This window comes from Varanus komodoensis, unplaced genomic scaffold (genome assembly GCF_004798865.1).
Source record: "Varanus komodoensis strain SLA01 unplaced genomic scaffold, ASM479886v1 scaffold7_1, whole genome shotgun sequence".
Lineage (NCBI taxonomy): Eukaryota > Metazoa > Chordata > Lepidosauria > Squamata > Varanidae > Varanus > Varanus komodoensis.
In genome coordinates, this window is record NW_025336479.1 from 5,598,271 (window position 1) to 5,609,695 (window position 11,425).

At 42.5% G+C, this 11,425-nt stretch overlaps 1 protein-coding gene across 19 annotated transcripts in view; it reads right to left on the reverse strand.

The window, feature by feature from the left end:
* Positions 1–11,425, reverse strand: part of GAS7 (growth arrest specific 7) — a 155,161-nt gene that overhangs the window by 86,695 nt on the left and 57,041 nt on the right. For 10 of the 19 annotated variants that reach the window (XM_044453829.1, XM_044453820.1, XM_044453833.1 and 7 more), the window contains one exon: positions 3,916–4,039. In XM_044453829.1, the coding sequence (XP_044309764.1) occupies positions 3,916–3,961 (46 nt within the window). In that variant the 5' untranslated portion in view covers positions 3,962–4,039. Of the gene's footprint in view, positions 1–3,915; positions 4,040–8,374; positions 8,447–11,425 lie in introns of all 19 variants that reach the window. The other 9 variants (XM_044453823.1, XM_044453821.1, XM_044453838.1 and 6 more) reach the window with 3 other exon arrangements.

An 11,425-nucleotide genomic window follows, 5' to 3' on the forward strand; every position in this document is an offset into this window, starting at 1 on the left:
CTGACATCTCCATCTGTTTTGTCTCATGCCAAATGAGACAAAATACTTTAAGGGAAAAGCATATGTTAAGTAAAAGGGGTGTAGTTTAATGGTGCCAGCAAAAGAGAAGGGAGCAATTGCTGAGTCTCTTTTTCTCTGCATGCCTGGGATGCAATCCTGCACACTAAACATACATTTGGAAAATGGGAGCAGGTGCAAAGAACACAGCACTAAGGCAGAGATTCACACTGTTTGAAAAAGATCAGTTCTTCACACAGTGTGCAACAAACAAGCCCACCTACAACTCAGTATACAAAGGGATGGGTGAATATGAGTTAGTCTCCAGTTGAAACACAGTTAAAAGTTCTGCTTGCAGTGTGGCATCAACAAACAGTCACTTCTGGACTGAAGACTTACCTAAATCATAACAACTAATGCATTGTACGAAGGAAAACCCTGAAAGGATGTGTGAAGTATCACAGATTTCCTGCACTGGCACAAGGGGAACCCAAAGTTTCCAAATATCCTTTATTTTAAGAGACAAGACATATTTCAGAACTACAGCTCTAGTTGTAAAAAATCTCATCTCCACAGACTTGCCTCATTTTAGGCCAAAAGTACACAGTGTTCTCTATTTTTCTGGCAATTCTACAGAGTTTGTGGCATGTCTGGCTTTTAGTTGAGTCTTAAATTCCTGTAGATGGAATGAATGACAGAGCCTTTTAGGTAGTGGCCTAAAAACTGTGCATCTCACTTCCACTTGCATCTTTCACCTTCTACCATTTGGGAAGTCATTCAGGAAAATCTTGAAGACATTGTGTTGTAAGCCGCCCCGAGGCTTCGGTGAATGGGGCGGCATAAAAATGTTTTAATAAATAAATAAAAAATAAAATTCGTCTTTCAATGCTGCCTTTAATCTGAGAATGTTGCTAAAAGCAGCTTTTTAATGTAGCCTATTCTAATTTTACCATTTTTATCTTTGTTTCCTGTCTTTTCTTTTGATTAGCCCTAAAAAGCATATAAAACAAATAAGTGTATAAAGATAAAGCACATTGACACATGTGACCATAGACAAACACAAGTACTCAAATACATTCACAGGCAAAATATGGCTCCAACCCGAACCGCCACCCCCATCCCCTGCCTCAAACAAAGCAGCCTACAAAGAGCCATAGCAGGGCGAGCAGAATTGCTCACTGTTCTCACCTTAGCAGTGCCCAGGTGTTTGCTAAGGGAGACATGAGCTCCCTCTAGTGCCTCCCATTCACGGGCTCAGCAAAGCACAGCCTTTGAATTTAAATGAGACTTCTAGTTTGCTGCTTGTTCATCATCATTCTGCTGATTTTTTACCATGATAAACGTTGAGATAATGGAATGGAATTTACTATGCACATCCTGGACAATTTTACATTTGGAGTAGTTCAGGTACTCTACATTGTCAACATCTGTTTTCAAAAGGAAATAAAAAAATGTATTGTGATATCTGCATTGAATATCAAGATGTTAGAATGAAGGATTGGGTGCACATTCAGGACACTGTTCTAAATTTCAAGTCCGGACCCTGACTTAATACCTGAACCCACTATCATGGGGCCCAGCAAAGAGGAAAGACATTTCAGTGCCTTGAAATGGGGAAATTGGAAAGAGATTTGCTAAGTACATTGATGACAATTCTTCGAACACTGGAAGTTCAAACTCATGTTTTGTCCTGCAACAGTCTTCAGAAACATGAAAGATAACAAAATAGATGTGTGCTATTTGAAGCAAGGCCTCACAAACTCTGTGCTGTACTAGCATAACAACAGAGGCCATGGGGTCTCTTTAGCCTGAGTTCAAAAATCGTGCATAGTTTTGAAAGTGACAAAAAGACTATGCCTTTACATCTTCCGCCAGATTCCTGCTCTGGTTCCTTCACCTATTATCCTGCTGTGCTTGTTACAGTAAGTAAAACTCCAGTTTTAGCCCATTTTCCCAAATGGGGTTAATATCTACCAACATTTCAAAACAAAACTGCTCATACACTTGCAATGAATCAAGACAGATGAATGCAGATGAACTCTGAACCCAAAATAAACAGAGAGAAATGTGTCCAGGGACTTCAAGCTTTTAAGGCTCTGCCCACAACAATGCACAAAATCTATCAACATGGTTCAGAGTCCTGAATATTCCGGCAGCAAGCTATTTCTGAGCTAGGCTCACTGGCTTAGAACTTTCTGAACTTTTAAGAACTTGCATTCCTTGGGGTTATGCTCTCAAACAAAAGTGAACCTTTTGTTCCATGGAATCCAAATTAAGACTGTGTGGTCACTTGAGAGCAGAAGAGGAAATGCAAGAAATCCAAGCATGAAATGAGTCTTGGTCAGACTCTGAATGAGAAACAGGATACATGTCAAAAAATTAGTATGGTTTTTAAAGCTAGAGCACATGGTTGTAATCAGTTTACTATGCATATGCTGCTTAGACTATTCAATGTTATGTATATAGGTGGCACCACATAAAATTAATTATCATTTAAGCAAATGCACAGAATAAACATATATATGCAAATACTTTTCTTAGCAAGTGACACAGAATCATGACTTTTAATTCCAAGTACATATAACTGTAATTATAATGGTGAATGTTTTTAATACAATCCAAGTACATTGCTATTTGGGTTTTACTCAGGGATAGAGTGGGGGAGGGGTAATCGATATATGTAGAGAGAGAGCTCCTAAATGTGAGCATCGTCCTCAGACGGAGTGCTGTTCTCCCTTCACTCTCTGCCTGGCCTTTGAGGTGGGCCAAGCTCAGACTGCTTCACTCCATGCCTAGTCCGCTCCTCCATTCCTCCCATCAATGTTCAACCCCACTTTACCTAATGTGAATCAAGGAACTGGTTGTCCGACTCCATTATATCATGAGAAATGATTCAGAGATTCACACATGTCTGTGCTTCTACCTTCTACACATAACACCCTCTGTTTTCTGAGATGTTAAGATACCTCAAAGTGAGAATACCAAGGCAACCATCTATTATATCTGCCATTTCCAGATCATGGGGGTATTGACCTCCTCTAAGCCACACAGGATTAATTGCCATGTTTTTACTTTCTTATTAAGTAAACAAAGTCAAAATAGTAACATCTGCACCCATGAAGATACTGAACTCCTCCTCTCAACTTCAAACTTGCGCAGCAGCCTATCACTCCCCTTCAACTATCAAAGCCCCTTCAGAACTCCATGGATCAAACCCTGCCAGGAATAAAGCTCAAGCACCATGTTTCCATCAGTGGCACAGCTAAACCCAGCCATAAACACTATAGCAAGTTTAATAAACAGTTCTCCATTTTGCCACTGAAGCTGCTATAAGAAATGGCCCATGCTATGCCTTTGCAAAACCGAGGATATTATTCATTACATTAATCAATGTGCTCTTTATAAGGATTCCTGTGAAAAATATTTGCCTGAATTTAGGCTCAAGAAGGATTTTATTATGCCTAGTGAATTTCTATGTTTCCTATTGTTCTGCAATGAAAATGTTGTTACCTTGCATGTTTTCTTATTTGTGTGGACAGCCAGGAAACTGAAAATTAAATTTGTTTCCCAACTCTGAATGTCCTTTTCGTTTTATAGTTAAAAAAATAAAATTGTTACTTATTTTTACTTATCTCTTTCCTGGAAAGTTGGTGGTGGAGTTTTGCATGGCGTATGAGAAAGCAGAGGCGACAAAAGGGGAAATAACCTGGAAAGGGGGGATAACCTGACCAAGCTTAATTGCTAAATAGTGAATTATGGGCCAAGCAAGCTGTGCTCAGGGTACCTCCCCATTTCTCATTTTGTTTGGCATTAATATTACTTATTATGCTACCACTGAACTACCACCTTATGTTTTCAGAGAAGACAGAACAAGTATACATTTGGAAATAGCAGTACTGGTAGTAACATTACATTTACCATTGGTGTAGGTGTTCACGTAGTATCTTCGCCCCTGGGGGGACATATAGCTCTGCCAGCCAGGTGGTAGGTGGCCATTTTGAGAATCTTCTCCCACTTGCGGAATGGCCTTCCTAGGTTTCTGCTGACAGAATGACAGAATAATCCTGTTAAACTGGTTTCCCAATATTGTTAAAAAAGCACAACCAAAACAAGTATAATATGAAATTCAGAGGTGTCCTTTACAGTTCCAAGGAACCCCACCAGAGAAGGAGACACTGCTAGGAACCCAAATGCCCCAGTCGTCTTACCATCTGCAGCCTGGGAAATGCATTCCAACATTCACCAGTAAAGTGCAGACATTCCCTTAAGGGCAGGGAAGATGGTGGAATGTTGCAGAGCCTGTCTTGCGAGCTTGGCAGTCCAACATACGTGATAATAGGACTTTTGGGAAAGAAAAGCATTCTCTCTCCAAACACTCTCTCTCTCAAAACAGTTTCTGTATGCCTGCCAGTTTCACGCGCTACCAGCATATTTAATACCTATCATAAATGACAGTAAGATCAGGCACAATAAAAATAAATAATAGTCATGGGGAAAAACCATCTATGGGGAATGGAAAAAAGTTTATACAACTGAACTATGCTATCCTGAGATCCAAAAGGGCTTAGCTACTAGCAGTAAAATATGTATTTCCCTGATGGTAGTTACCCATATAAGGCACCAACATTGTTTTGTTTTGTTTTCTACTGAAGACATTATTATTTAAACAAGCTGTCCCTTACAGGCAGCTGCTGTTTTATTAGCATAAAAGCATGTTCACTACTCAGAAGTTTTAATAGCTATAGAGTGGTATATACATCCTGTAAAAAAGAAAAAAAGAAAAACAACAAATAAGTATTACCATACAGCTGCCTGTAGGGTAGGAAAGGTGAACCCCACCATACCTGATGTTTTGGCCCCTGGAAAGGGGGGTTTCCAAAGTTTGTTACAGTGGGTTTTCCTAATGCAACCCAGTATTTCTTCAAGACTCCTTAAACAAAACATGGATACCTAGCAGCATTCATCCCAGGAGCAAAAGAAAAGGAGGAGGAAAAGAAACACAAGCGACAAAGCTTTGGAATCCTCGGTCAAAAACTTTGAGAAGCATATCCAACTCTGGCTCTAGAACCCAAGAAAACCTTATCAGATGTGGCCAACGGGCAATTTTGCTGTGAACACTGAAGGGGAAGTGAAGGCAGACTTGGGAAGAAAGGTGATGATGCAGCAAGAAGCAAAGACAGCTGCGGCAGAGGTTAAAAGGCCACGGATGGAAGGCACATTTAAGCACAAGCACCACAGCCTGAGGGACAACAACGGAGCACAACACCGGTGACTTTCCTGGCAAAATGGCAAAAGGACTGCAGTTAGAAGAGCCAATTAGTGTGAGGCAGGGCATGTATGTACCCTCTGTGAGGCCTACAGCGCCTATTCTGTCCCTACACATTTGTTGTTTTCCCCTGACCACGTGGGGCAGGGTGCCACGAGAACCAAGCCCAGCCACAGGCATTCCCATCGGGTCACCTTCACTTTAGGAGGAATCGAGCCGCTGAGGCAACTCAGTCAGACTTCCAGCTCACTGTCCTATAGCTTCCTCGTGCAACCCCACTGGCCAGAAACAGCGAGCTGCAAAGGAGACAGAGGGCTGGGCAGTGCTCCAAGCTGATGACAAGCAGCTGTGCATGAATAGCTTTTGGCCATGTACACACAGCTGGGAATCTTAGAGCGAGCTCTTCTCTGGCCAGTCGGGGTGACGTACACTGTAGTATAGCCTCGCTCCAAAAATATGCCGCAGGGAAGGAAAGCTGAACAAAGCAGTGGGTCCACGGTGGTGTAGCAAAGATGTAACACTAAAGCCCTGAAGTCTCATTACCATAGTAGCATAATAGCATTACTCATTACAAAAGTATGCACCACGTACAACCAAGTGCTATTGCTGCACAGAATGCGGCTCTTGAATTGCCAAGTGTTCAGGGCTCCACACCTGAGTTAGGCATTCTAGCAGGTCACTGCAACCAAAACTAAATCCCACTGTTTGGGTCACTTGCAGAAAGTCCGCCCTCTGATGATAAACCTGAGCTTTGAGCTTCCCTCAGGCAGCACCTACTATGAGGGTCTTTGCATTACCAGCATTTCAGTTCCTCTGCCACCACTGGAATTTGCTAATACCGGAGGCTCTTTCTTTTCACTTCCTACATAGGCAAGCTGGCAGAAGCTGCAAGGCAGAAATATTCTGAGGCTGGTCACTCTTCAAGAATTAGCTTCATTTAACAGCTTCAGAACTCTTTCCACTGACAAGCAGGGTGAGGAAGAGATAAGAAGCACTAGCTTCAAGAAATACCACCATCCTACAACAATGGACTTAAGTCACTGCTCGTCAAGCAATCCTGAGTTCCACCCTTTCCAATTGCACTGGAACGTCAAAAGATGCCTTAAAGTGAGTCAGAACATGGTAAGCACAATCTCTGCTTGGCAGAGCCTCTCCTAAGTCATACTGAATGCAATAGAAATAGGACCATTTCATCTACTGAAGTCTCCACTAACTTTCCCAAAGCCACTTTGGGATCTCTTGTTGATGAGAAATGTGAGAACCGAAAGCAGACAGGTTTTTCTGCACGCTTCAAATATGTTTCCATATTTGCATTTCTGTAGTGCAGCTATAACATTAATTTACTTTACTCTTTTCAGAGGGATTTGGAGGCTTTCTATTTTTATATGACTAGCTTCCCCAGGTCGCCCAAGTAAGGGTTGATTCACATATGCATGTCCAACTGAATGCAGGTTTATCACAAACCAATCACACAAATCACCTCTTATCTTACGAGTTCAGGTATCAGAGAATGGTTACTCAGGAAAAGGAATGGTTCAGACAACCATCAAGGAAAAGAAGCTACAGCACCTTCTTTTCCTGCCCCATGTGCCAGTTGCATGCAACACAATTTGTCCAATTATTCTCTGAGTCCAGTGAGGTTTGTTGAATTTCTATATGGCCCATAAGCCCAGAACACGTACAAGTTCGCATGTGGTATGGCTTCCAAACTGACCCAGAACCCTACTATGAGTCATGGATTCAGAGATAGTTTCAAAGCCACCTCCACCAGTAGATGCCTCACCAGGTTCAGACAACACAGCAACCTGCATGCCATGAAAAGAGTTAGGCAAATGGAGTGGTGCGTGACCAGCCTGCAAGGCACAGGGAAAGAAGCCAATGTGCCTTCTTTTCCCCTGTGATTGTACAAACCTGGCCAATGTGTACAAATCAGAGTAAAATCATCATGATGGTTTGTGAACATTCCGATGCTTTGCTGCCAAGAGACATTACATGAAAACCAAAGAAGTGTGAAAGGCAGGGTTTTCATCACCAGCATTTCTGCAGGCAATTTATGCAATGAAAAACCTTGTAGCAACTTGATGCAGGACTACTTACATGGAAATACTTTTCAGCATCCCGTTCACTCAGTCAGCTGCTCCTCAGCAGGTAAACTACATTCTTTTATAAGCTAGACTTAAGCCTGGCATTCAGAGAAGGTCACTCCAATATTCTATCAGCTGCACTGACATATGTATGGATTTGCTTCTGAGTCCCACAGAAAGTGCTGGTTTTGGCCTTTCACGTCCCAAATGATTTGGGTCCACCTTCCTTGATGGACAGCTTGCATCCATTCAAGCACATCTGGACCTTAAGATCAGCTGTGGAGGTCCTGCTTACAGATCCGCCGGCATGTACAGTCATGCTGGAAGTAACACAAGGCAGGGCTTTCTCGGTGGCAGCTCCCCATTTCTAGCTTCCCTCCTTAAGAGAGGTATGCTGGCCCCACTCTTCGTTTTCTTTCAGACTAAAACCATTTCAGTCTACCTTCGGTTTGGAGTTGGCTTAATTTTGTTCCTGTTTCATTTCTGAGTATATTTTGACTAATTCTGGTATTATGATGTATTTTCAAGCTGCTTTTTAGCTTTCCATTTGTATGGATAATTTTAAATTGTTTATGGGTTACTAACTGGATGGTGTCATTATTTGTACCTTTTTTAATTGTGAGTCATTTTGAAATATTTTTTGTTCCAAAAAGAGCCATAAACATGTCTCTGATACATACAGAAATAAACAGCATGCACGAGCAAATACCCCTACAGTGCAGTTCTATACAGGAAGGTGTTGGCTGCTGGGGGAGACTTGAGACTTCACAGCTTGATGAGAACTGGAGGTTAAACAGCTTGCAGTGGCTGATGAGGAAAATATTGTTTAATTACGTGTTTGGGGATCTGGGAGCAACTAGGAGACCAGGACAATGTCCTCTACAACCAATCCACAGAGATGGGAGGAGTCGGATAAGCAGGGTTCCCACAAGCATTGTCTATCAGTTACCCAACAAAGGAACCCACAGTGCGGTATGTGGGCAGGAAGGATCACTAGCCTGCATTGTGAGCCCCGTTCCCTTGTCACCTGGAGCCTACTGCAACAAGGTCACCATCCCGCGGTCGAGGATCCAGCACTGCACAGGCTGAGCACAGACAGCTGCAGAGCAAGATGTGGAAGTAAAATTAATGTTCACCCCACGCTGCAAAAGCCACTCCACAGACTAGTTACAGCACCAAAAAATAAGCACACATCTATATATTGAGTAACAGCAATTTTGCACCCTGTGCAAGTATCCATCTGTGTACATCTGTCCATGCAAAAAGTGAACAATATAGTTTTCTGCAGAAATACTTCCGCACATTCCCTCCCTCCCTCCCTTCCTCTCTCTCCCTCTGTGCACATATGCTACTTTTTACAAGACCACCATGTGGGGGCTGCTGTTGAGTGCCAAATATTGAAACTATATACATCAACCAGTTTGGATGCAATAATTGGCATTTCAGAGATTGTTACAGAAGTTGTGTACAATTTATAAACAGACGTATGGAAGGATTCTGCGCAAGGAGGACTGCCATCCAAGACTACACTGCTGGAACGGGGATTATGTGTTACAGAAAATACTGACAAAGAAGCAGCCTGCATCTCCTCCTCTTCCTCCTCCTCTCACCTGCCAGTCCCATGCAACAAAATCAATCACCTCTTTGGCATAAGGGAAACAAAAACCCTGATTGTGGTGACATCATCATCCTCTTTTTTGGCCACCTATCGCAAGGGAGACAGGAGGATATAACACGGCTTTGCTGTATTGTTAGGTGTTTCCCCTAAAGAATCACACATATAAGTTGTACTCTTAAGTGAAAAACAAGACGTCTGTGGGATCAAGTACACTGGGGAATTGCTCTAACCCAGAAGGTCCATTTTCCAGTCTCTCAGGTGGGTGCTGGCTGTGGTAACTGTAGAAAGGGCATGCGACATATACTCAGGCTTGTATAAACATCTAAATGTCTTTAAAGCATCCTGAGCTGAGTCCTGACTCTGAAAATGGGTTTCAGACCCAAGCTCTTAGAACAACCTTCCCCAAGCTCTTGCCCTCCGCGTGTTTAGGCTTGCTAATCTTAGTGTTCCTGACCATTGTTCCTGCTGGCTGGGTCAGATGGGAGGGTGAAGTCCAAAACATCTGGAGGGAACTAGGTTGGGGAAGAAGATCTGTTTACCAGGTCATGTTCTTTCTGAATATATGTAGAATTTGGATCAATCTAAATGTTGTCACTAACATAGTCATCTCTCTTAAGGACAACACTGTTTTTGCTTGAAGTTTACTTGGAAGAGATCCTTTCAGTTTCAGACAAAAACTAGAAATGTAACATTCTACAGGGATTTGTGAAGAGTGAATATAAATTTGTTGTGGAATTTTCACATGCAGCTGTTCAAACAACTGAGTTCTTGGAAATGTTCTGATGATCCAGTCTCCAGCACAGATCTCACAGCTTCACTGATATACTGCCATGAACAGCCTTCCTTGTTTACCTCTGTAGCTCATAACTTATTGTGGAAGCTCGTTCTATTATATGACCGATCCTACCCCTTTTATTCAAAGCTTCAACGGAGAACTGTTTTTTCCTCAGAATGTGAGAGCCAGTTTGGTGCTGCTGAAGCCATGCTTTCTCCTTCCCGGTGCCCAGTGTTTCTGCGCACTGGACTGATCTCATGGATAATATGGAAGAAAGGAGCAAATTTTCGGGGTTTTAGATAAAAACAGAGGCAAATACTCTTTCAGCCCGACTGCCAAAATCAGAAGAATTGAAGATCTTAGGAGCTGCATTCCAGTGAATTCCAGTGAGAGCCAATGCAGTGTGGTGGTGAGTGCAAGAGTGCCATACTGGGACGCAGGAGATCCCAGTTCTAGTCCCCACTCGGCCATGAAACTCACTGGGTGACTTTGGGCCAGTCACTCACTCTCGCCCCAACCGACTTCACAGGGCTGTTGTTATGAGGATAAAATGGAGCTATGTGAGCTCTCTCATGTTACTTACAAAAGGAAGAAAGGTGGTATAAATGCACTGTAAGTAATTGTCACTACCACCTGTGGTGCCCATGGTAATTCAGATGCGCACAGCCATGCTCGGAGGATGAAGTGCACGGCTCTGGCGGCCAATTTCCCATGCACAGCATCTTGCCCCGAAGAAATGCATTGCAGGGCTGCTGTACAGAAAGATCCCCATGAGGCCCCTTGGTTGCTTGCATGCAGTGGGATCTCGTGCAGGTTTCTACATGCAGACCTCCAGCACTGTATCCTGTTTCCCACTCACAGTGAGATACCCGAGAGGTTCGTCTATCTGGAGAGGGTCTGCTGCATGTCAAATGTCGCTATCACACATGAAAGAGATCAGTGGAATTGCAGCAGTTAGCTCTATCCTGACAGCAATACTCTGTGAAAAAGATATATCAACCTAACTTCCCACATTGATTCCAACAGTTATAATTGCATACTAGGAATCCAAGAACAGATTTTGTCTCGATCATATTTGTCAGCTTCCTGTTAACACACATTTTTGCCCTACCACTTGTTGTGTATTTTTTTCAAAATTCCCAAGAATTCACTCTCCCACACAGTCTCAACATTTTTCCCATCTTTTATTTACCAAGATTCGGTGTGCTCTTCAGATGCCAGGGCTTGGCCTCCCTGCAGTGTGTGGCCAGCTGCATTGTAACAATTTAATGGATGCAGTACTAGGCACTCATTAAAGATGTTTGAAACACACCTTCTTTTTCCAAGTGTGCTTTTTTTAATGATTAACAAAATTAGCTACATCCTCCCCCTTCAGACATTCCGGTTTGTTTCGGCCAAACCACTAAGAGTTTTGCAGTGCTGAGCCTCAGAACTTGATCAAGTTCTTCTGCCTTTCCCAGATTCACAAAGCATCAAAGAATGTTCAGAGAGTTGCGGTAACCAAAGATATAATTATGAGTAAGCTTTAAGATGAAGGGTGTAAACCAAGGGTGGGCAAACATCAGGCTTGCAAAATCTACTATTTTATTTTATTTTTTGCTAGAATTCTGAAATCTACCAAAATATGTATTTAGAATTCAAGAATTCTGAGTCCAAGAATTCTGAGTACTAGAACAGAATGAGTT